Raw genomic sequence first — 26,330 nt, forward strand, 5'->3', positions numbered from 1 at the left:
GAGGTACAAGGCATCAGACGACATTCCAAATTTCTGTGTGTGTTGAGTATTATCTTATCATACATCAGATCAGATGGCTCCTAACTTTCACTGCCTACCTGCTGAACTTCACTTGCATAACTTACACATCTCATCAGGCTGACATGCCACACTTGTATCTGGCCCACAGCCTCGGAATAAAGTTCTGTTTATTCTGCTGCTAGGAAGTCTGGTAGGTGGGAGGCTGTTCTGCATGGCTTTGCCATTCAGTCAGTTCATTCTCTTGCATGATAAATCTGGAAGTTTAGCATTACCAGATTTTTTTTCATGTATATACTAGGGGCCGAGGTCTGCTGTGGAGTAAATAGTGTTTTACCTGCTGAGACTGGAACTGAATTTACCCGGTTTTGGTGCGGTGACTTTTAACATGTGAGAGGCGACACATTTTGATGACCTCTTGATTTAGTCTTATAATGGAGACGAGGAACTTCATTGGACTGATATGATGGAGAAGAATACAGTGTCATAATCTTGCAGGCTTTTAGTGTATGCAGGCTACCAACTATTTTACATGTGAGTCCTAAAAGCTCATAGTTGTTTCTCTTGAAGCAACAGGGATGCTCTTGGAGAAATGCATATTCATATAGTCTGTGTTGAACAGATATCAACGATTCATGCACTGCTCTTTACTTGTAACCCCACAAGCACAAACCGGTCACTACCAGCACATAAAAATTGTTTTTTCAGTAGCAGGATGCTACTGAATGGGTGATAAGTTGTACCGCTAGCCCAAAAATACTCTGAATTTCTCCAGGACCCAGTTGGGTGCAAGCATGCATGCACTGTTCTTTGACAAAATTCACACACCTGCTTTGTCACTGCTAGCATTTGTGTCACTCTGAGCATTGCAAATCCCGAGTTGTTCTTGGCTGCAACTAGCTTTCTGTTCTGTGACTTCTGGGTCATGTTAATGTGCAAAGTTATATTGGGAACTGAGTCTGAACTGCAATTCTTTGATTTTCCCATTGAAAAACAAAAATTAAAAAAACTCAACCAAACAAAAAGGACTAGTATTGGGTTTGAAAATGTCCCCTTACACCTCCAGCCAGGGTTTGACTACACCAAGCTAGATGAGAGGACAACCAAAGAGCTCACTGTGGTTTGCCCCATTGAACTTTGCACTGCTAGTACTGACGTGTGAGAAAACCCTCCTGCAAGCTGGTAATACCATGACTTTTTTTTTTTTTTAACTGCATTCAACAGGAAATGAAGTGCCATTTTAAGTTATCCAATCAGCTTTTCTGTCTTTCCTCCCCTTCTTGCTTGGTTTATCTGCTCTCTTCCTGTTCAGCTACTCACTTTCATCTGGTTAGCAAGAGCTGAGCTGCTGATGGTTCAAGAGGATTGGCAGACGAAGGGAATGGTGTGTGTGTAATATAAATTGTCTCGTATCTTTGTGTGTTTTTGTGCAGAAGGCAGATGGAACATGTAACACAAACTTCAAAACTACGAAGACACAGGAGCAAGTTCTACAGGTTTTTGTGGAATTCATTGAGGGCAACACAACTATTCTGGTGAGTCTGAACTATTCAGGTTCACTGACCTTTGACCCAATGAACTTGCTTCAGGGCTGCGCGTCCTCTGGTACAAGAAAGATCAATGAAACTATCAAGGAGGAACATGGTTTGGACTTCCCGTGCCTCTCAGCAGATGGAGTAGACATGGTGGCATGGTGGGCTGTGAGAAGTAGTTCTCTGAGACCAGTTCTGGCAGTTCTTGCCATGAGTTGAGCTCAGGTTCCTCCTGCTAGCAAAACATTGGTTGATCTGACTTATGGCTTGCAGTCAGCTTTGACCATGAGTGTTAGATGCATCAGAGATGCATAGATGGTGTCTGAGTAAGGATTGTGTTGGCAGGAAAACTTGTCATTTGGGAATTCAGTCTGGAGAGGATAAAACCAGAGGATGGGGGCAGGAAGTGAGATTGGTGGCTGACTGTGCTCCTATGTGTGAGATTAGCCTCAAAGAGAAATTCCCGTATTGTTATTTCAGCATGGTTGGAACTCCTTGTCTCTCTAACACAATTTCATTCCCTTTTCACTGTGGAGAACTGAAAGATTTTTAATTGCTTGAAACTTTTTTCTCTTCATTTAAAAAGAAAAAAAAAGGGGGGGGGGATGCAGAAGGTGTGCAGCCAGATGCTATCTCACTGCATCCAAAGCAAGACAGATAATTATGCTTGGTGTAACACACACAGCAGAGAAGCTCCAGTCTGTTCATTCACTATGAATGTGTGTTTTCAGTTTGACTTTCAAATGATGAACCTGTTGTTGTGAAGGACCTCTATCTAGTCTAAAATTAACATGATCTCTTCATTATATTGACTCTTGTAAACAGAATATCTTCATTCATTCTTTACTTCAATGTTTACAGTTTGTTTTTTTCCTCCTCCAGAAAAAATACCTCAAGCGTCTGCAGGAAATTCATATAATTCTTGAATCCTCAGACTTCTTCAAGCGACATGAGGTGAGCAGTGAGTGTAGTGCCGTGCAGGTGCTTTGCAGCTTCGTTTGGTCATTCAGATGTACTTCAGAATAGCCTGCTGTACTAATAGAAAGGAGTTTGTAGTAGAAGAAAACTAATATATGTTAACAACACAGATACCCCAAAGCCTCCATTACAATGATACAGAAGATTAAACCAGTTGAGGAATAATAAATCCTCCCATCTTTGTAACGTAGCTCTGGGCCACTGCAGGGAATGGTTGATTAGTACCAGTTTCCTGTGGTTTCTCTGACCTCTGTGTGTTCCAGTGGGAATCTTTATGGGTGAATGGTAATGTGGAAGCTTGCATTTGCTACAGTAGCATTCAGTTGTAGTTTGGCTATGACTTTGGTATACTGGATTTACATTAAACCACTGTATAATTCGGCTCTATATGTTCTCCTTGTGTGCTTTGCTGTGGAGAAGGCATCGTTAGCTTTGTAAGTTCTGCTTGTTACAGCTCAAGATTTTGAGATCTTGAGATTTTATTTTATCTTGTTGATTTCCTCTTCTCACTAGAGGCATTTTTTGTTAATCGTGGGTCGTGGTCTTTGAAAGTAGTCACTGTCTTTTGCTGAATTGCTTAAATTGAGACCTGCTGCTAAGTGAGCTGGAGAACTGCTTTTCTTTGCTTTGTCTACTGGGTCCCTTTTCCCACCTACAGACCCATTAATACGTTACTGATTGATATGGTTATGCAAATTGGGTATGTAAATTGTCAATGTGTAAGTGCAGCCCAACAGTCTGTTGGGTCACAGGTGAAAAGGTCATTGAGGACATCATCTTCTTAGTGGGACGCACTAAGTGATGGGGAGAGAGCTAAAGATGTGTTTTTAACCACATCACCTCAATCTGTCTTCCAGGTCGTTGGAAGTTCACTACTTTTTGTACATGATGGCAGTGGGAATGCCAATGTGTGGCTGATTGATTTTGGAAAGACCACACTTCTCCCTGATGGGCAGACACTGGATCACAGGATCCCCTGGCAAGAAGGCAACAGGGAGGATGGGTACTTGTTGGGACTGGACAATTTGATTGGCATCTTGGAAAGCATCACTGAAAGATGAGTTGAGCATGGCACAAGACTTGCAGGGCTGCTCTGTAACTTTCTGCTCTACTGGGATCACTCAGAAGGAAACCTTTAACTCCCTCCAGACTCCTGAGGTCACCAGTACAGAGGGAGCTGCATCCAGAACCCAGCAGTTAGTCCTCAAAATGACTTTACATCGGCCCTCTATGAACCTAAATAACTCCAGATTGGTCTGTATTGCACCGGCCTAACTTCAGACTGGTCCTCAGAGAATGAAGATCTCCATACTCAGGAATCACACCAGCATGAGTCAAGAGATCTGTATGGCAAACCAGAATGATTCAGATTTCTGGCAAACAGATGGGACTCCAGATTACTTCTTAGTGAACCAGAGCAAGTGCTTGGGGATTCAGGGTAGGAATAACAGTTTTTCAGGGAACTGCATAGTTTTGAAACCAGCAAGAGCGGTGTGGGTTTTCTTCCTCCCCTAATTCCAAGTCTCCTTGCTCCTGTGTACACTATAGGTTGGACCAACAACTTCTGCTGTATTGTGTTACAGTGTGCACAAGGTGGAAAGGGGTGATAATCACAAGAAACCTGGAGTAAAGGGAGACAGCAGTTTATAGTGTCTGGATGCAGTAACTGCTGTTGACCATTCCTCTTCTTCCCTACCCTATCCCGGATTCACTTCTATCCAAGAACAGCCTTTGCTTTTATGTAGCCTCTCAGGAGATTACAAATACTCTAGGGAGAGAATAGCAGCCTATTGTCTCCAAAAACGTTTGACTTTCAGACTGGGTGGGCTGTTGGAAAAGTGCCTAGCTTGGCAAGTTTGGCCTCTTGCAGTTGAACTGCAGTTCTGAAAATCAGCCACAGACCAGGGAACTAAGGGGTTTTTTTTTCTCAAGGTTTGTTTGTTTTTAAAGACAAAGCCCCTATATACGCGCACGCACGCACACACACTCGTGCCAGTAGCCAGCAACCAACGTGATCTCTTAAGATCATGGTTTGACTGACTCTGAATGCACGTGACTTCTTGGCCATGTTCCTGTTCCCAATACGATGCTGCCACTTCAGCGTATAGACTGGCGCAGCGATCAGGAAGGTAATGTTTCTGCATTCACAGCATTACACTAATGATAATTGCCAGGCATCCTTCCTCCAAGGTACCAGCTTTTAACTCAGGGCAGTTTGGGGGAAGGAATGTCCATGTATCCCATCCCCTAGTCCCCATCTGGAATCACAGGGCCATCTGTGGTTCATTCTTCTTTTGCTGTGGCCCGGGCACAGCCACAGAAAATTCACAGTGTTTAGGTTAAATCAAGAAAGACTGAAGTGATTTCTTGTAATGGCTTCACATACCTTCTCTGTTGGTTGCTTCTAGTCACTAAAACAGTTCTTTAAGTACAAGCAGTATAAATACTATCAGTATTCACATGTTCACTCACATTCCAGGTTTTAACATTAATAATGTGATGATGCAGTTTTCAAAATGAGGACAAGACTTACATTGCTATTTGATTTTTAATTCCCTTTCAACATGTAAAGCTGGTATTGCACATTGATCAGAAATTGCTGTCTTTTGCCCACGTCCCGTGTTCAGAAGAGATTCTGAGAAATTTGGGATATATCAAGGTGACTCCATGCTTTGGGAAACTGATAGTTGAATAATAATTGTAAGCGTGAGCAAAAAAAGACTGTAGAGTCCAGAACTGGAACAAAATGTATCTATAACATTTGTAATTACAACTGAATGGCCTAGAATAATTTCTAAAAGGAGTTACTTCAGAAAACACACTACTGTACTAAGAGATCAGTCAGATTTAATGACTTTTTCATCACCTCCAAACAAAACATCAGTATTAAAAATTCAAGCTCAGTTGGACCTAAAAGTTAGATGGACATAGAGGGTGTATTCTGTGGGAAGTAATGACATGTGGAAACATTTCATCCTAAACCAGAAGTTGTTTGAATTTGTAATTAGTTTTGCAGTTCAGTGCAAATTTAGAATTCTGTGGCCTCCCAGTTTTATTTTCATGATAGTATGTTAATGAATTTTCCACTTAGATGTTTCAGAGGGTTTACATTTTTTTAAGTGACAGTGAGCCTTCAGTAGAGAGCACAGATACTGTCATTCCAGATGCCTTCGACTTTTGAACTGCTATGAGATGACAAATTAATCTGTTGTGAATTTCATACAATTTAAAAAAAAAAAAGGTTGTCTTCTTCCTTTCCTGCAGCCGACAGGTAAGCCATGGGTTAGCAGTGCTAAAGGAGAAGAGGAAGTAAATAGATCTCACAGGAGAGAACTTTAATAATCTTTTCTATGAGGCAGCAATTGCCAGCAGTCCAACCACAATAATAATAAAAAAAAAGTTAGAAATTAGACTGTTAAGGTGATTGATAGAATTCATTAGTGGTTTGCCCGATTAATCTTCAGAGTTAAATTTCTTTCTTCTGTTACCACATACGTGAATCTTTTGCACCAGTGTAACTTATTTTCTAGAGGGGCGATTTAGAGGGTAAAAAGTTGATGCTTAAATGTCAGTTGAGAATTTGAGACAAACTTTTAGAATGGCTGTCCAGTTCTAAAGGACAACTAGAAGCAACACGGTACCAGCAGCTTCCAAAAAACCCACCTGCTGCTAGCACCTGGATGGGTTGCAGTACGTGGTCTTGGGGGAACGCATAGAGAATGATCCATTCCTCTGCAGTTGTTGAAAAGGTCAGGAGAAAAAAACACCTCTGCTATAGCAGCCCCTGGTCTGGAAACTCAATCTAGGTGATAAACAGTTCTAGCAAGTTAGTTTTTAAATGTCCCTTTGGCTTATGAAGGGATTAGAAGGGAAGCAGCCACAATCTCCTGCTGCTGTTATGGGAAAGGAGGAAAGGAGGCAGCTGTTCATTAGCAAACTGCGAGTGGAGGACTGCAACTGAGCACTGGAGCTCTGAGGGGCTGGAGGCTGTGAGCTCATGAGCAACCTACCACAGGGTACGTTTGGTATCTTGATTGACATCGGATGGCCCAGCGTGCCTGTCTGTGTACGCTCACGTGATCGTGTAGAAGCGTAGCCTTCTTTCACTATGGGGTAAGCTGCCTTGAATAAGCTTATCTTTACCAGAGGGTGAACGTGATGTCTGCGCGCAGGCATGTAACATAGAAGAGCTGACGCATGCTAACCAAGGGACTTCTCATACAAGTCCAGAATGTAGTTATTTAATGCCTCCGCTGAGATGTTGCCTCATTCTGGAGACACCGCGAGCACGTGTGTTTCCACAGCCTGGTAAGATACGCTGGCCCAGTGGTGCTGAACAGCCGACCTCTCACTTAGGCACCACAGGCTTTAAACTCACTAGTTTAGTTAGATGCAGCAACACTTACTGCTGTATTCCTGTGTGAATCTAGCAGTAGGACTTCTGTCCCTCAGCTTTCAGTGACTTGTTTTTTTGGCTTTGGACAAGTATCCTAGGCCTCAGTTTTGTTCCCATTTTACAGATGAGAATAGTACATACTTACTTACCTCACAGGAATGGCGTGAGGCTGTCCGTCATTATTGCTTGCAAGATGCTGTGAGATTTTTTGGAGGAAGGTGCAATAAAAAAAGAAATGCACAAAGAGTTTAAAAGTGATGGGTGTTGGGTCCCCACAAGGATATAAATTTGGATGAAACTTAACCAAAGTGGTAAAAATGAAATCCCTTGGGTTTTTTTGTTTGTTTTTTATTTTAACTGGGGGGGGGGGGAATTCATTTAATATCTGATCCAGTTCCTATTATAGGGAAATATTTCAATGGGAGTTGGACCAAACCCTTAAGTATCTCAGAGGGCTCTTGCTATTTTTTTTTTGTATTGCTGTTGTTATTATTTGTTATTCTTAAGGTACTGAGATCGAATGGCCTGTATTCATCCACAGTGCATCCGTTCTGAACACTACAATGCAATGCTGACCACGGTCACTTTTGACATTGACTGTATTGGTTGAGTGTTTGTTACTCTGAAGTGTGTATGCTACTAAATAAACGAGACTGGAGAAAAGGCATCCGCTGTGATTTAGTCACAGGACAGTAATAGCTTTTCTTCAATAATTTCCTTCAGAAAGGGACAAAAACTATTTCAGTGTTTCTTGTGCTTTTAGTCTTTAGCATCCAGTATTTCCTAAAACAAAACCAGTGCTAAGACATCTAGCAGCTAATGTTGGAGCTTGGTTCCAGAACCCATTAGGTATGTTTGCTTTAGAACCTGATCCGCACAAAGCTTGACAGCTTCCTTCAAGGTAAGCTCTGTCTCAAAAATCTCAGTTCATAACCTACAGTTTATCAAAAAGTGATGCATCAAAAGGCAGTTGGCAGACTCAGAGCAGTTAACTGTTCCATGGGGCAGTTTTGTGTGGCCGCAGGGAACAAGCAGTCAGCCCTCTGGGACTGGCAATGCTTCTCAGCAAGAGAAAGTGTCCTCTTACCTGTGTGCAAAGAGTACTTAGCAGAGAGGGAAACGAATAGCCACCATTACTGTCTCTTTATTTTGTGTTGCAAATATAGAAGTATACACTTGTCCAGCTTTAAATTGCATAGAAGCAGGCATGTCATCTACTTATGTACAGTAGTCACCAGAAAGGTAAGTTGGCAAGAAGTGCTGCCATGGTGGGAGGTAATGGCAAATCAAACCCAATTCAGCTAAATGAAAACGTCCTGTGACGTGATGGGAAGATGTTAAGTGATGTCATGCCTAAGGTCTCTGCATCAGATTGAAAAGGGTGGGCAGATGGGAGGAGGGAGCATGGCCATGTCTACAGGAGAAGCCGTCTTGCAGAGCTCTGCTGCCTGAGGGTCTGAGGAAGTGCGGTCCCCGGCTGACGCAGCCGTGGAGGTGCAAATTCACTGGGGAAAATCCTACTCCCAGCAGTAGCGTTTTCTTCTCTTTCAGGTAAGTAGGGGGAAGGTATCAGAGGGTGGAATAAGTTACACTTGTAAAAGCGCATAACTGTTTAATTAGACTTGTAAAGCTTTCTTGGTGCACACCTGCCCATTGGCAAATCAGTGGAGAACTTACTTACCTCAGAAAAAGGGTTGATATGAAGGAACGCATTAAAACCTGTGCAGTTACAATTTCTGTTTCTTTAAAGGGAAAATTAAGATACAAAACACGTTGAGGAGAGAAAAGATAATGAAATCAGAAGCAAGAGTATCAACAAATGTGAAAAGAAAGCAGAGAAAGACAAATCTGAATTTGCATTATTGTTTCACCTCTTGTTATTCAGTCCCTTCCTTAAAATGTAGGTATGAGGTTGTATGAAGCAACATAAAGTACTAATGCTAAGTCCAGATGAAAAAACACCCCAACAACTATATACGCACACATCTAAAAACAAGTTGGTAACATGTTAAAAAACAGACATGCATCAGGAAGAGTGATTTATAATAATCCTATAAATGGCTGATTCTCCAGTGGGGAAGCGTTGGAAGACTTTTCACATGGATCACAAGACTGAATTAGTCCCAGATCTCCAGCTCATGTCATTCCTCGAGGAAACAAAATTGGGTTTTGGCTTTCAGTTGCCAAAGTAATCTAATTTTGACACTATGGGTTCAACTCATTGATTATGCACTGAAAGTGTCTCCTTAGAAAACAGTTTCAAGCTAGTTATCTTTTGAAATAATATCAGTTGAGCACTATGAAATCTGTGATTGTATGAACAGTAAGTTTCAGTCTCAGACCTGTAGGAGTGAAGGCTGTACTGTATGTCATTGCGATTGTTATTTTTCTTTTTAGATAATATGGTGTGGATGGCATGGAGCATTTCAGCATTACAACAGGAGCAATACTAGCATTATTTCCTCCAGGATGTTAATCAAAAATTCATTATCTGTGAGGGTTTTTAAAAGCAACTAAGAGATCAAATACGCACAGAAAAACTGTTATAGGTCAAAGAGTCATGTCAACTGCTGACAGAATTTAATTGACTTTTAGTTCCGTTTGAGAGAGTGAAGAGTTTGTATAACATTCAGGTTGCTAATGCAGATTCTTTTAAAATTCCTGGCTCTTTCTTTTAGTGCCCATTTGGTATGTGCAGCTCCATGTTCTGTCTCATTACAAGACACTGCATCTGGCTCAGTACGTCCCCAGTCCCCTGTTGGAAACCAGGCAACTATGTCTAGGAACTAATCACTGCTCACCTGCAACTCCCCACCATTGGTCACTCTTAGAGATAAGATACTGGGCAGGGTGGAGTGTTATTCTGGCTCAGTGCAGCTTTGTCTACGCTCTTCCTTTAAATAAGTATGTTGACACAGCTCTTCAGTAAAAACAGGTATTTGCCCAAAGTGCTGGACTGAAGAACTTGCATTTTGTTTATAAAATGAAGGCATAGCTGCACCCAAGACTGCATGTGGCATTGGTAATAGAAGGGTGTTCTTCTCTCACTTCACTTTTCAAGGGCTTGCCTAGTTTTATAACTATTGGCCTTCCTAAATTCGTGAATTAACTTGAGGCAAGTGCTGCATATGGGGAAGACAATGGTAGCTCAAGCTGGGTAACCATATGGCCAGCAGGGATCCTGCCTCCTTCTCACTGCAATCTTAAGGCGTTTTATAGTCATTTCCATGTGAAAAAAATGAAGAACCGTCTTGTGCCTGCTACTTTATAAAAAGTCTGCAGAAAGGAAAGGTGTAACTTCCCATGGCTTCTGAACAAGTCGGTATGTCACTCACCATCAATTTCCCACCCATACTGATGGCTGAGGAGAATGTCATGCCTGAGCTCTGCTCAGGATAGAGCCTGTTACAAACAAGGGTTGGAAAGCGATCCGGAGTCACAACCCCTGCAGCTGAACTAGGATCGCTGCACTCTGCTGTGGCCTTACCACATATGCAGGGAGGAAGGGCCCGAGTTGCTGACCCTCGGTCACAACTGTTGGAGAGTTTGGTAGCTCCCCTTTGGGGGAAAAACTACTGATGCACACACCATAGGACTAACATAATCCAAAAGGTAAGCCTGTTGAAGATGAGCTGGTGTTACTCCGACTAGCTAAGAGCAGATGTATTTGTTCTTGACCAGCATGTTCCAGAGGTGGCCAGGCTCAAACATGATCAAAAAATGTCAGCCTTTGCAAGAGGAAAGAATGAGAAAACTTCCTGCTCATGGGGCTTTCCTGCCTCATCTAACTGAGCTGTAGCAGTTCCTGGACATGAGACAGGATGGGCAATGAGCTAAACCGAGAAGCCAGAGAGCTAAAGCAAAGGTGAAGTGGAAAGAAGGGCATATGAGGCTAGGGCAACCATCTCCCTCAGTCACCACCACTCCTGGAATTTGCCCATGCACAGGGGTGACCTCTCTGTTCTGACCATCCGTCATTTCCCAACATGGGTTTGGAATTATTTCCATGCGATATGGGTCATTGCTGAAAGGCAGCCATCATCACCGCTCTGGAAATGATTGCATAGAAAACTATTCATTCTAAAGCCAAAGGCCTAAAACTATAGGAAGCTTGGAACAGATACCAAGTCAGACCAACAAAGCATAATCCTGAGCTGAAGATGGATTTCACTCACGATGGATTCAGACTCTTCACTCTGCTTTTCTGTACCACACCTCAGTAGTGTCCATCCCTGAATGACGCAGAGAACAGGAAGTCTGTGTGGTCAAAGCAAACCCTCTCCTGACAGCCCACATCTTCCGACTGTACATACAGCTGATGGCTAAGCATGAAGCTTGTACCAGAGCACCTCTTCCCTCAGACAGGAACCAGACAGTCTACAACTGACAGCTCACCATACAACGTGATTAGACCTGAAGGCAGCGTGTAAGTTGCCACCGTAGGCTGGCAGTGCAACATTCAGGCGTGGGACAAGGACAAAATGCTTCTGAGACTGTTCCGGCTTAATCCAAATTATTTACTTTTTTCAATGTCATCATTATGCAGGCTTTAACCAGTAAACACCAGTTTAGACCCTAAGCAACAGAAGAAAGCCTTAGAAATGATCTGTCTTCAAAACAAACAACAACCACCTTTACCAGTAAGTCTGTATGCTTGGAAGGTGAGAAGAAATGACGACCTGCTCCGTGCGTGAAGCCATGTCAAGCCATGATTTTAATGTTCTCAAAGGGTTGAGCTATTCTACCTTCCTCTGTAAAGGGCACCCTAAGGTAGAGTTTATATTTCCCTTCACTCTGCCCCTCCCCTGCATTACTTCGTTTCTACCTCAGAGGAGTAGGTATTAAAACTATGAAGAACTCCAGTCACCAAATGCTAGACAGCTACCGGAGAACCTCAGCTTAATGCTTACCAACATAGTACAGGAAATTACTGTTGAATATCAAAGAACTTACAAAAATGAAGCTCATCCCAAGGAAAGTCCATTAAAAGATAAAGACAGTCCACTTCTCACCACCCCATGCAGCTCACCCTTTCTTGGAAAACCACCTGCACCTTCCCTACCAGGAGCTGTGAGGAAAGCAACACCATGAGGCAAGCAGCACATTTCCTTTGCTATTCAAAGGGATACTATCACTTCCACCAACTATTTTTTTTTTCAATAGTAAATTTGTTTTCCTCTTCATTGCTTGTTTTCAAAGCACATGCTCAGAGGAGCCTGGATTATTTTTTTTTTCCACATCCTTCCTACTGCTTCCAATTTGAGCAGTAGCTTCATTTTCATGTTTTTCCACAGGGTCTGCTAATAAAAGAGATGCAAATGTGGCTGCTATTTACTTACTGCCCTTACAGTAAATTAGCGTCATTAGTAAGTCATCAGGATTGTAAAAAGCTCTCTGGAATATAGAAGCCTTTGCAAGTTTGTTGCTGCTGGCACAGCATGCATTTTTGGTTTCTTCGGTCAGAAAGAAGTGCAACGTGTGTTGGTCACTATTTCCATCCAAATGCTGTGGCTGGATGGTAGGTCTGTTTCTTTTCACCTGAGCAGATTGAGAAGGAGTCCTTTCACTAAATATTGTATCCTGAATCAGAGCAGCAACGCCAATGTTCTCCACCGCTAAGCTGGTTCAGTGGAACACATTTGATAGGCAGAGATAGAAACGCAACTGTCTAACCATCTGGGGATCCGGCAGGTAGAAGGAGGAAACAGAACACTGCTGATGTTGAAATATCACCCATCTGGAGGAACTTAAATGGAGGAAGTGAGTGAAACATGAAGCAGTCCTTCCAGACACACACATTCCCTGATCTTTGGAAGAACCTTTTCTGTTATACTGGAGTAACACTCAAGTCATCTGATAAAGACAGACCAGAGTCCCTCTCTCTTGATGTTTTCTCTGTTTTATAAAATGGCTTTTCATCTTTATGCAGGCTGGAGCTCCTTAGCACAGCTGCTCTGACCTCTGCCAAAGCTGATGGCTGGCGGTCAGTGCTATAGCACAGGTCATCATAAGCATAATTTACATTGCCGCAGGGGAAAGTCTGGAGTTTCACCAGTTCAATCCCACCGATATCCAGGTGAGGGCAGTTGCTTCGACTTGGAGATGCTGGAGATGCCCGAGAGCTAGGAGAAGAACTGCAATTCCCATCAAAGCCCGAATCTTCCCGCTCTGGAGTTGCTTTGAGCTTGGAGCCGGGGCTGAAGTGACAGATGTTCTCTAGCACCCACGATCCATAGGTTGGGTTCCAAAGATTTTTCGTTTTGTTTTTAAGTCTGTGGGTTGGTGGATTGCTGAGCTCCAACTTCTGGTTTGAGCTCTGCTGGAACCAGGACCCGCTGCTGAAATCGCTGAGGCATGGCAGGCTGGGCCCTCGAGCAGTCCGGTTGCTCAGGTTCTCCACCAGTAGCTCTTGTGGACATTGAACAAGTTTGTGCCCGGCATGGTGGGAGTCCAGTGTTTTAGGCGTCATCTTAGGTGTGAGAGAAGGGCTTACCAACAGGGGCACTATCCCACTGGAAATGTTCGGGCGCATGACCGTACTCCCTTCATCCTCTGGTGCAGGGCCACACTCCATGGGCAGCTCAGTGTTGATCACATCAGGGTCCTGAAAAGAGAGACAAGAACCTGTTACACCCCGAGCACTTCCAGGGTGACTGTCACACCTGCATTTTAAAAGAAATAGCTGTGAGAGTGAAAAAGCTTTTGGCAGAGGCTGACATCAGGTTTTGGAAATATTCCTGAGCATCGTACAAGGTGCTATGCACCATCTGCATATCGCACGCTGTTAGGACTTGCAAAATTTACATGCTTCCTTTGAGCAGAAGCTGTGCTTTATTGAAATCAGTGGCTAAGCTGGGGGTCACTAGTATATAATTTCTCCCTTGGGAGGTTGGATCCAGGCCTGTAGCTGTAAAATGCTACTAGAACGTGAACTCACCGTGCCATCTCATTCCATACCCTCCCCGCTCCATTCTTACTCATCTGTGGCTTTCGAGCAACATTAGGCAACGTCAGAAGATGGACCTCTAAAAGATTCTAAATACCTTTCCAACACAAAATGAAGGACATTTTGCTACTGAACCAGCTGAGAGCTGAAAACATCCACTTGCCCAGGAACAGTATAATCTCATTTTGGTTGGGCTGAAGATGGGAGAGTGAGATTAGATACTGGAAAACCCAAATGAAAAGAGCAGTTGAGCCAACAGCACTACTGCAATCGGGAAAGGAATTAGATCAGTTTGTCAGGACTCTTCACTTCTTTTGGGCACTAAAGCTAGTGCCTCTGGACAGTTGTCATTCCATGGATTATCATCCACCTGGGTACCAAAGACCAATACCTGTGTGCAATATTTGATTCTTTCCAGGATGGTGGAGAAGTTTGGCCGATACTCTGGGCTGTGCTGCCAGCACTGTGTCATGATCCGGTACCTTAAAATAAGTAAAAAAAAAAAAAACCAAAAAAAGTATCGATCAGGAAAGATAATAATGTAAAACGTGTTTCAGTACTAAGTGATCATGGGTCCAGAGGAACCGCACTCAGTACCTGGCCCAAAGGAGGAGAACAAAAGTGGATATGTCATTTCTGCATCCTTGGATGCTGAGCCATTAGGGAATTGCTACTTAAAGCAAAGCTTATAGTGGTCTAAGCTGTACTCCAGAGGCAGTGGCTCAAGAGAGTTTCAATAATACCCACCTAACACTGCGGGCAATCACCATTCCCTGACTAAAGGTGTCTAGTTGTCTTTGTCTAACCTGTTTGATACCTACTATCCCTTGGCTTGTGGGAGTAAGGAAATACTTACACTGGCCCTGGACAGTTTTTTGGTGGATCCATTCTTCCTCCACTGGTGACAAATTCCAGCACTTCCTGGTTGGTTTTGCAAGGGTAGGGCATGTAGCCTAGAGAGAAAATCTCCCAAAGAAGCACACCAAAGGACCTGTGTCAGAAACAAGCCAACAATACCAATTAGGTTTTATTTGTGCTTCGTGCCACAAACCTGGCACAAAGCTGTTTAGGTAACAACCACAGCAACACCCTTTCAAAGCTGTAGGACAACCACAGCTTTAGTTACAATTAGCGTAATTATGAGTCAACTTTTATATAAAAGACCAATCTATTACAACCTTTCCCCAAGCTATGAAAGTAGCTTTGCAGAGGCTTCAAAATATTTGACTAACTCTGAAGTTATTCTTTCTGCTGCGTTTGTTATTTCTAGAGCAGGAAATGTCGGAGCACCCTTTGCTATGTATGGTCTAACTGAAAAGAACTGTTAGATCTGGCATGGAGGTTCCTACCTTACTTGGGAAGACTCAAGATGTTTGAATCAGTGTTTGGGAACAGGATGCTCAAGAATAAGATCAAGTAAGAGACATCCAGTGAAAGTGAAAGGCGGCAGCATTTATTTTTTCTCATGGTATGGCTGTTCTCCCTTTTTACACCCACGGGCCAGTTAGGCAGTGCCACTGAGAATAATGTGTGACTTAGACCCAGGGGAGTCACGAGGGTTCTGCCAGGACTTCAGCTGGGTCAGAATTTTAAGAGTCACTATTTGCTGCAAAGGTGGAAGAAATTTCCAGCACACGCATGTTACTTACAATAGCTTATAACTTATTATAGTACAGGAACTGGCTGCTCACAGTTAGGTGCTGATAAGCAATCCCTTGTCTTCCGGCATCACTAACAACTTCAGGAAACTGGGTCAGTGTGGCATTTAAGGGAACGTCTCAGTACAGTATATTGAAGCATCTACTGTACAGGGAGAGAGGCGTTCTTAAGCAACTGGAAAGCTTCCATTCCCCAGCACCTGTGCAGGAATGTGCCACTGTTGAGGGGGTGCTTATTTTAAAGAAAGACCAAGTTACATGAGGAATCAATATTTTTTCCTCATCAACCAGCAAGGACTTCTGATTAAATTTGCTGTCATTTTATGTACAACAGAAAAAAAATATACAAAAGAGTAATGCTGGGTGGTACAGAGAGTGTCATTTACAAGATATAGAATCAGGCCTTGTCACTGATACAAACTAAGTGGCAGATACTGAGGGAAGTGCCTGATGGTATTTGTCTGGATTTTTAACTGAGACTTCTTGGGAATCCAAACTGCTTTCTCTTTTCACTTCTTGATTGCCTTTACATGACACTGTATGTATAGCAAATTTTTAGCACCTCCATTTACAATAGATTTTTAATTCTTATTCAGAATTCTTTAGCCCTGCTTCTACTGAATGCAGAGGGAAAACTTCTAATATTTTTCTGGGAAATTCTGACATTTTTTAAGGTTCCTGCTGAGCAGACTTTTTTCTCGGGCAGTCCATTTCTTTACCCTTATCACTGAGTAGCAGAAGTGATTAAAAGACATTTGTTACCAGGTATCAGTCTTGGAGGTGAAAATGCCCTCTAGAAAAGCTTCTGGTGGCATCCACTTGACAGGAAGCATGGCTCTTCCTCCCTTGCGGTAGTAACTTGCTCTGGAAAAGATAAAATGCATGGAGAATGCCACACAGTCTGAAAGGGCTCAGATATATAAAAGATCTTATCACCACAGCAACAGCAGCTGGGGATTGCGTGCGGCAATGGGGGCCAAACGAAAGAAAAAGAAAAGTCATCAACTCAAATAGTGCATTGAAGCAGTATTTTATCCCCTTTTTGCAACTGGGATGGAAACTGAGGCTTTGCACAAGGTGCTGATGCAGCAAGTCTTCTTGACATCATAAACTGTGAATTATGGTTGTTCTTTGGTTGTGGGGTTTTTTTGTGTGTTTTTTTTTTGGTTTTTTTTTTTTTTTACATTTAAGATTATTTATGATTAACTAGCTAATAAATTTGCCTATGCTTGGTTTAGTGTCCACATGTGTTTGCAGTATTCCCTGGAGCCCAGTCTGGAATAAACACAGTTGAAGCCTATTGGCTAGCAGCCATAGATGTGTTAATTTACAGTCTGTTAACTCCAGTTAGTTAAACGGTAATCAAATTCAGACACTGCTTCAGATTCCATGAGACAGTTCAAACCAGTCAAAATGATACAGATTACCGAGTTATTCACAGGAACTGAAATGGCCTTTTTCACCTACCTGTAAATATCCCTGGCCATCCCAAAGTCACCAATCTTGGCTATTCGCCCTGCTCCAGTGCAGGTCAAAAGGCAATTCCTCGCAGCTATATCTCTTTAAAATACAAATAAATTATTAGTTATAATTCTAAACTCTTAAGTAGCTAAAGGAATAAAGAAAGAATATTAGAACCAGACCTGCAAGTCCTACTTGAGTCATCTTTACACAAATGAGAAGGGTGTTATTAAAAATAAGAAATAATGCCAGCTACATTATCATTTTTTATTAACCACAATTCTTAACCTGCATTTACATTACGTTTTCTACCCAGTGTTTTCCAAGCGTTCCCCACTCCCATCTCCTTTCACTAAGGCAGAGAACAGGGTCAGTATCAGACCAGGGATAGATCCAACCTCTTTTTTTTCAACCACCTTATAGAGCAAGAAAGAAATCTGTCATATCTTTTTTTTAAGACTGGCATTGCAGCAGTGTCTCCAGCAGTTGGGTAGTCTTAGTAAACTGCTTGAAAAGTCAATGTAGGACCGCATTCGGTAAACTGTTGCTTTGTTGCTTCTGGGTATCTCCTGCGGAACCAAGCAAAGCTACATATGGGAGCAGCCATTTGCTGGGTGCAGGTTTAGCATGTGACAAATGGCAGTGATGACTGCATGGCCAAGACTGAAGGATCTGTGTTCATTTTAAATACGCATTCTGAAAAGGAACTCATTAAAAATCATAGCACTGTGGGGGTCCTGTTGACTGCCAAGAAAAATGAGCTCCTTGAACAACTCATATGTTTCTTCCCACTGCCAGCCTTGAAAAAAAACCCTCAGGATTTGGAAGTCAAGCTCAGCTTTCTCTTCATCATCAGCTGTGACTCCTCCACGACAAGACCTGCCCTTAGAGACATCTCCACAACCTCACTACATTACCTTTCCTCCTTAGGATACTTGTTATCTGTAGCGATAACCTTCTTCCCTTCCTGATCTGCTCTAAGTAATACTGACATCATTAACAAATACAGAACCTGAATGAAATTCCTTCTATACTGATTCCCTGAATTGCTCGCTAAAACAAACCAAGTCCATTCCCAGGCTGCTTATACTAGAGATATAACAGTGCAAAAACTGACCCAGAGAGTTTTTTTAAAACCGATATGCTGCTGTTAAGAGTCAGGCACTAGTTTCTTCCACTTCTCTCCTGAAATGGAGATTGGTCTTAAGTAATAACAGCTGACCTGTCCATTTGTTGACATAAATATTAGAAGCTTTATGTGATGAGTGCTGGGCTCAGTGACATATGATAAGAAAACCAGGGAACATCTACCTGACAGCAGAAATGCAAATTAGTTTTATAAAACACTTGTGGAGAAAATTTCTCTTGAGTTTCTACTGGACTTCTTGCAGCACAAGCTGGTCGTTATTGGAAATTCAATAGATCAGGGTGGATGGAGGTTAATGAAGGATATTACTATTACAGTAAGGATTTAAAAAAAAAAATGCTGTAGCGATTAACTCTGAAGTTTCCAATTAGAATACTGATCCTCTCATGTACTTATTAGGAGATACAAGAGCCAAAATTTGTTGCATGCTCTTACTGCTCTTTTTTAATGACAAAAAACTGTAATCCTTTTTTCAAAGGAACTTATTCATTGTTCCAATATAAAGGAAAACTGTCTCAGATGCTCTAATCATAAAGTTATAACACATTCTGTATCTCAGTCTCATGGCTTTTTACTCCAATTGCTGCTTTCCACCTGTTTCCCTCAGTTTCTCCAGTCTCCACCCACTCTTGCCTGGCTCTGCCTCTTTGCTCTGTGCAATATCGTGCGTATGCACACATGCTTCTTCATGGGGGTAAAATCAGTTGTCGTCTTACCTAACTCCAGGCTGCACGTCAGTTTAGTTAGAGCCCGTGTGACCCTCCTGTGTGCAGGCCTCTCCTTTGCTTTACACAAAAGGGCTGGACTCAGCATGGAGTTCATACTCAGGAAGGAATTCAGTTGCACACTATGCCTGAGAACATTATGAGCTGGAACAACACTTGATCAGAAGCAAAAGAGTCCAATATCCAACTGGGAATTTTAAAAGGCTACCTAGAATAACCTTTACCTATTCTATATTTTATTCTTATTTGAAGCTTGACATAGCAACATTTTTTTGCTCTACAAAAGAGGAAAAAGAGGTGTGAACAGACAAATACGGGCTCCACAAGACCACATGGCAGGTCAGCCACTGAGCTGGGAAGGAAGCCTTAGAGCTGTGTTTTTACCTCCTATTATCCCTATTCTACCCTTCTGCAGCCAATGGCTCAAAAATGATGGTCTACGTTGTGCTGATGGGATAGGGAAAACATTAAGTCAAGATAAAGAGATCTGAAAAGTGAGAAATACCTTACTTAGAAGCTGACACAGAGTGACACTACCATCTAGTGGACAACAGGGCTAATTTCAAATGTGTCTACCTTTTAGGCACCTGAAAATTAACACTTGAAAGCATTCACTGGGAACAGAAGATTCCTTACTCCCCAGCAGTGCAAAGAGCAGTGCAGAGCCTAACTCCTACTAAAAAACAGTAGGACCAACCCGGACATCTAAGCACAGGCCTGTATTGGTAGAGGAAATCTCTGTCTCCCCCTTGGAGATTAGTTCTGTCTAATCCACTGCAAATAGGAACTGTGTGAGCTTCATGCAGCTTAAGATACATCAGAAAGGACAGTTTCTCCTCACCTGTGGATAAAATGATTCTCTTCCAGATATTTACAGCCGCAGGCAATATCCCTAGCTATGTTCAGCAGGTCCTGCATTGTCAGCGTGGATGGTTGATTCTGCAAAAGGACACACAGAAAATGGTAAGGGAAGAATAACGCAGTAGAAGAATATAGTTCAGGAAGGGGACGTGGAAAGGGAGAGATATACATACAGGTTGGGGGAAGGGTTAAATCAGTCAGGCGCAAAGAGGAACATAAGCAGATCAAAGTAAAGTTTTAGAAAATGAGTCAACTCTTATTTAAGCCAAAAAACTTTCAGAAGATTTCAGTTCTGAGCACAGTGCACCAGTGCAAGTTGGCAAGAGATTTACGGCCTGGCCTGAACAGTCTAGGAAAGGGCGTGGGAGAGAACTATTCCCTACTAGTATTGGACTTTGTGAAATCAAAAGACAAGCAGGTTTAAAAGGTGTGATGGGAGAGAAAAAAAACCCCACCCACTTTTAAAGACCGAGTTAACAAATTATCAACAGAAATTACCACATGAAGTCAGAGAGAGAGAGCAAAAGATGCACGACTGCACATTTCTGCACCAGCAGTCAGCATTCATCAACTTGTCCGTTCGTGTGGAAGGACAGAGATTACCCTCAGGAGCAGTATGAAAAAAAGGGATGGCTTTACCACAGGACTCCAGGACTGGTACTAGCCCTTCACCATCTGCACTTCTCTAACTCAGAACAATAAAGAAATCTTTCTCCAGGAGCCCTGCTTATTTTCATCCCATAATTTATTTCCCCATAGGGAAATTTCCTTGGTGTTTCTCCAGGAACTTCTGTATTGCTCTCGGGAAGGGTGGGGAGAAATTACTACACTGCTGATCAAAAGCCCAAGAGATATGAAATAAATTGTTCTTTTTAAGGCTTTTATTTCTGGATGCTGTTATCGCTGTAATTTCTCATGCTCAAACCACATAACATACACTACAGCCATTGAGCACTATTTTTATTGGCTAGGAAAATTATTGTACAAAGCACTTGGACATCTGCCAGGGAGAGTTGTTATAAAGTAGGCATTTCTGGAGAGGAAATGAAGAGCAAGAAGGAGAAACAGAACCACAGACATCCAGACCTTATCTCTGCTCTGGGATCCCTCTGTCAGAAGACTGCGATGGACACGCATTTTCCCTGCAGTCAGGGAAACTTGTCATGAAATACATTAATGATGGAGCTAGTTCTGTTTTCAGAAAAGGTGTACAGGACATTTTTTGAGTACTAAGGGGACTTCAACTATTGTATTTGCTATCTGCTAGCATACCAGCTAACATAGCAGCAGGTTTGTTTCCACGTGATTTTTAAGACATAACTGTTCATTACATTAGAACTATACATAATATTCAGATAAGAGTATTTATTATTCTCTGCTGCCCACAGACTTTATCTGCTCAGAGAATTTGCACCACTTTCACTATAAATGCCAAAAATAAAGATATACAAACTCCTCCATCTGGGTGCTGCTATACCACCGTAAGTGCATTTAATTAGTATATTTACTCTCCTGTATGAGGAAGAGATTAAGCTCGATCTTTTAGCAACATGTTATTACCAGCATAGGAGTATACACACATTAAGCTATATTATCATAACTATTTGGGGTGTATGTCTGTGTGGAGGAGAAGCTGTGCAACCACATCATGTGGTGTGGGAATATCTGAGGTACCAGTCAGCCTCTGCCTGCCCCTGTAGGCAGCCAGCATAAGCACCTCAATACAAGAAATAATGTAGAATCAGACCTAACTCTTTTTTTTTTTTTTTAAGTCTCCACTCAAGCAGAGATTATTTTTTTTTGTTAACAGAGGTGTCCAGGATGACACCGTTAAGAAGCAAGAACACGTAGCTGGAATCAGCTATTCATTATAAGAACACTGAAACTAATTAATTCCAAATATTCACTGTACTTGGTTGGCATCAACCAGAATCAGAGATAATTTGCAAAAACCCCTCATGACAGCTTTTTATAAAGATGGGGTTTTTTAAACAAAAATATTTGACTTGATCATTTCATTTGCATTGATTTAAATCCCTGTCACAGTGCTACATGCAGGATCAGCTCTTCAGCTAGTATAAATTTGTGCACCTCCACACGGTCCCATTACTGTATATCAGTGTTATAACTGCAGCTCCTCACACACCATCACAGCGCACAGAAAACAAGGCAGACGTTGAGGAAAGAAAGCCCCTTAATTTGTAGCCCAGTTAACAGTGAACTCTGGAATGGCAGGACAAAATTTTACTCTTTCCTCCTCAGTTACCAATAGATCGGAGTTCTGGCACTGCTTTCATTTTCTCTCACTGACATCTGCTTACATCAAGCAAACAGATGTATGTACCCAGAAGTTTGTAGGAGCTGGGACACACACCCAGCCCTACTTGGCTTCAGTGCCTTTATCCAATTCATAAAAATAATAAAACCAGTCATACTGCAATCAACCACAAGCATAGCAGGGAAGTTCTCTCACCACCCTGGGTCGATTCTGCCGAAGAAAGCTCTTCATATCTCCTCCAGCCATGAGCTCAAGCAGAATGAAGCGAGGCAGCGTCTGTAGGCTAACACCGATGCACTGCACGATATTTTGGTGATTGAACTTACTGAAAGGCAAGATCACAGCAACATGGAAGAGAAAGACAGCATTAGTACCCGGCCATCATCCATCACCCTCACTGTGCCTGGAGCTTTGACAACCTGGATTGAAGCAAATCCTGATGCTGTACAAGTTACCAAACAAATTCCTACTTCAGCCATATCAAAATGCCCCTCTGATTACGACAGCCCCAAGGTCAGGGTTATGCCTTGCATTACCCATGAAAAGCCTTCAATACAAATTATGAAAAACTGAAAGTAGAGTCTTCTGTCTGTGAAGAGAGAATTTAATGGACACACTGACTGAAAGATGGCGGTGACATGACAGAGAAAAGAAAGCTAAGCACTTCAAATATGCAAATATTATTAGCATTTGTGAAACAAAATCCTGACCAGTGAGGATTTTAAGTCAGCACTGGTTATTTTAAATATACTGCTCTCTAGTCAGGTGGACTCAGTTCAACATTTAGCCTTCCGAAGAGGGGTTCAGCTAATAACCTACTGCAGCAGCTGCTTATGCAATGGCTTTCTGCCTCTGACAAAAGAAAGCTGAGACTGTCAAGAAGCTCAGTAAGACCCGGTCATTAGAAAGCAGCATGTTCCCTTGGATAGTGATTACCTGGATAACAGAGGAACTAAAAACGGAGAGGAATTTGGGGAAGAGAAAGAGTCATGTGCTACTAAGTGAATCAAAGCACTCTATAATCAATTGAAATTGCTCTTTGAAAAAACATACATCAGTGTTACCTCCTGCTCAGCTGCCAAAGTTCTTGCAGACTTTAGGAAGTGGCACTATGTCATGAGATTCATGCTTTAATAGGAGAAAACCAGCCTCTAGGTATTAGGTATGAGCTGGGACAGTCAATTAGAAGAGGAACTTCATACTGCACAAATTAAAAATGCATAAATTCTGATCGCTTACAATCAACCCTGACTATACTATTATTTTAAAGTCCCCCTTGACTATATTATTATTTTAAGCTTATGGATTTGGGTTAAGGAAGTAAATTCCAAGACTGGAATACTTAAAGTACAGGTAGTAAGAAGAATAGCTCTCTTATCTTTTCCAGGCAGGTTTGATATATCTCATAGTTCACTGTCAGCGTGTTGTGCAGATGAGACCTTATAAAGGTTCTGTCAAACTTGCAAAGACATCAAAAGCCAGAACACATCTAAGAGAAGTGGCCACACTAGGAGAAGGGCTGTGTTCCATCTGTGCAAGCTACACACGCAGAGCCATATTCACTACCCTTATCCCTGCAGAGGTTTCAGAGTGTTCCACTCAGCTATTTTTGTGCAAAGAAAGGGTAAAAGCCCAGGACCTTCACTGCAAAAAGCACTTACTTATGGCAAACAGTTCTGCAGAGAGGAGAAGCAAAAAGTCTGCACGTATGCTTAGCTACTGCCTGAAAACCGCAATGAGAAAAGCTTTTCACACCTTCTCTGTCAGCTGCCAAACCAGCTCTTATAAAAACTCTTATTTGCCCTTGCATCCAAGCCTAAAAACTTACCTCCCTGGCATGAAGCCTGTGTTGTACCACCTTGGTGCTGGTCTTGCAGGGACTGACCTTCTGAGTTGCTGCACAGGTGGCTCTAATCTTTAGCTTTCCTACTGCTTTCCGTTTCATCATTGAAAATTTATTTTAGCAAGGGCTTCAGGACATGATTTATACTTAGTAAAAGGGCAATGGGATTCTTTGAAAAGGAAAACATTTCAAATGCAGAACACGTTTTTACAAAAATGTTGTGCCTTTTTAGTCCTCTGAACACGACCAGCAGAATCAACCAGCAGAATTTTTTGTTGAGATGTTGTACTGGTTTTGGGTGGGAGAGAGTGCATTTTCTTCACAGTAGTTCATATAGTGCTATGTTTTGGATTTGTGATCAAAACAATGTTGATAACACATTGATATTTTAGCTATTGCTGAGCAGTGCTTACATAGCGTCAAGGCTCCTCACACCACCTGCCAGCGAGGAGCTGCACCAGTGCACCAGCCAGGGTGCACAAGAAGTTAGGAGGGGACACAGCTGGGACAGCTGACCCCAACTGACCAACGGGATATCCCATACTATACGACATCGTGCTCAACAATAAAAGCAGAGGGAAGAAGGAGGAAGGGGGAAGTAATTCAGAGTTTGGCATTTGTCTTCCCAAGTAACTGTTACACGTGATGGAGCCCTGCTTTCCTGGAAATGGCTAAGCACCTGCCTGCTGAGAGGAAGTAGTGAATGAATTCTTAATCTTGCCCTTCCAATTCTCTTCCCCATCCCACTGCTGTGTGGGGCTCAGCTGCCTACTGGCATTGAACCACAACAGATGTGCAACAAAAGACCCTTGGTTACTTTGTTTGAGCTGAACACATGAAACCAGTAACTCATAATGCTACTAAAACACCATCTGGTGAAAAATAAGGCTGGATTTCTTTTCTGAACCCCAGCAAGTGGATTAATAATTCTGATTTCCTGCATTACTCCTTTTTCCCCTGCCCACCATCAGTATGAAAACCTTAAACTATACCTGATAATCAATGCTTCCATCAGGAAATCCATCTCATCCTGCTCAGAGCAGACTTCTGGCAGGGTCTGTTGAGAGGTAAAGACAGTGAGGACCATCCCACCAAAGAACTGAGAACATTTAGGTGACCACCAAAGGAAAAAGAAGAAAATAAAAAACACGAACAAGCATGTAACATGTGAATCACTTCAGGAATCTACTAGGAGCGCTTAATCTTTTTAGTGCTCAATTTATTGGACTGCACAAGACCCATTTGGTAGCTAAAGTTAGAACAGGAAACTGGTGATCTACTTGGAAATTTTTTGTGTGCATTTAACTATGTGCTGTGTTCTGGAGCAAAATAGCTTCAGGTACACATCAAGAAAGGCATTAGCTGGGGAATTACAGATCTAGTAAGCACTTTAAAATGACAGGGGTTAATTTATTCTCCATTTTCTGTACATCCACACTGCAGCACATGCTTCCATGTTATAGAACACATACAGTCACATGATTTAAATAATTGTGTCATGTGGCCTTTTGGTTTCCCCTCCTGCCAGCAGATTTGGACAGCATCTGCCGCTGATAAACATGAACTGAGAGCACAGGCAGCAGTAGAAGCAGTGCCTGCTACCGTGCCCACTATTTTAACATTACGGGATGCTTTGGCCACAGCTGCGTGCAACACCTGCTGCCAAACTGCACGCAGAGAGGTGGGACGTTTACTGCTCAGCATGGTGAGGCTGGCATGGAAACAGTTCTTGTCATCAGCAGTGTGGGCTACAGAAGACAGGGTTGCATTTTGCTATCTCAAATAAGCAATTGCTTCACACAGGACAGTGCAGATGATCTATTAAATTGGTGCAATACCCACAAACAATATGTGGAGTACGTTGCAAATATATTTTTTAATTCATCCCCAGTCTGCACCTGCTTCTTTTGCAAAGTTGGATCAGGACTGATATACTCCATCATGGAACGAGATGAGCACAGCCACAGCTTGGGCCCCATGGACGCTCTACCAGTTTCTAGACAGTGAGAAAAGCAGCTTTTTGATGATGTTCAGGGTGTCCACTTCACAGGCAACTGGGTGAACAAGTGGGCAGACAGGGCTCTAACAAGTAGCCGTCATTGCTGAGACTTGCAAAACTGCTGACATCCTCACTGGATTATCACAACTGAACAACATGCTGATCTTCTGTTTGTCTCTGTGCTGTGGTGCTTTCTCCAGTCTGGACTGTGAAACTGGGCTGGGCCATAACAGCTGCTTGGTAGTGTCTGCTCTGGGTTCATAACGAAATGCCATAATACACGATCCTTTCACTTTTTTTTTTTTTATGAGGGTTTTGAAAGATGGGATGAATAACAACAGAACTTCTTTTTATTAATGCAATCTACGTTTTGGGCTGAACTCAAAGTAGATTTGGTTCTCTTAGGCACAAGCTTATAAAAGAACAAAAGCAGGCTATGAGCATCCTTAACATCAGGGCTGAGTAAGTGACAAATCCTGAGGCAACAG

The 26,330-nt window shown here is 42.3% G+C and overlaps 2 protein-coding genes across 3 annotated transcripts in view; one reads left to right on the forward strand and one right to left on the reverse strand.

Annotated features, from left to right (window-relative positions):
- The window catches only part of ITPKA (inositol-trisphosphate 3-kinase A), a 40,281-nt gene extending 32,690 nt beyond the window's left edge, over positions 1 to 7,591 (forward strand). For both annotated transcript variants that reach the window (XM_074584597.1, XM_074584598.1), the window contains 3 exons: positions 1,452 to 1,553; positions 2,433 to 2,504; positions 3,386 to 7,591. In XM_074584597.1, coding sequence (XP_074440698.1) covers positions 1,452 to 1,553; positions 2,433 to 2,504; positions 3,386 to 3,589 — 378 coding nt within the window. In that variant the 3' untranslated portion in view covers positions 3,590 to 7,591. The remainder of the gene's footprint in view (positions 1 to 1,451; positions 1,554 to 2,432; positions 2,505 to 3,385) is intronic.
- LTK (leukocyte receptor tyrosine kinase) overlaps positions 4,462 to 26,330 on the reverse strand; it is a 107,674-nt gene continuing 85,805 nt past the window's right edge. Inside the window, 8 exon segments of the mRNA XM_074584600.1 lie at positions 4,462 to 13,528; positions 14,262 to 14,352; positions 14,727 to 14,861; positions 16,291 to 16,392; positions 16,996 to 17,088; positions 19,703 to 19,800; positions 22,196 to 22,325; positions 24,836 to 24,900. Of these exon segments, the coding sequence (XP_074440701.1) occupies positions 12,752 to 13,528; positions 14,262 to 14,352; positions 14,727 to 14,861; positions 16,291 to 16,392; positions 16,996 to 17,088; positions 19,703 to 19,800; positions 22,196 to 22,325; positions 24,836 to 24,900 (1,491 nt within the window). The 3' untranslated portion in view covers positions 4,462 to 12,751.

Source organism: Larus michahellis, chromosome 4 (genome assembly GCF_964199755.1).
Source record: "Larus michahellis chromosome 4, bLarMic1.1, whole genome shotgun sequence".
Lineage (NCBI taxonomy): Eukaryota > Metazoa > Chordata > Aves > Charadriiformes > Laridae > Larus > Larus michahellis.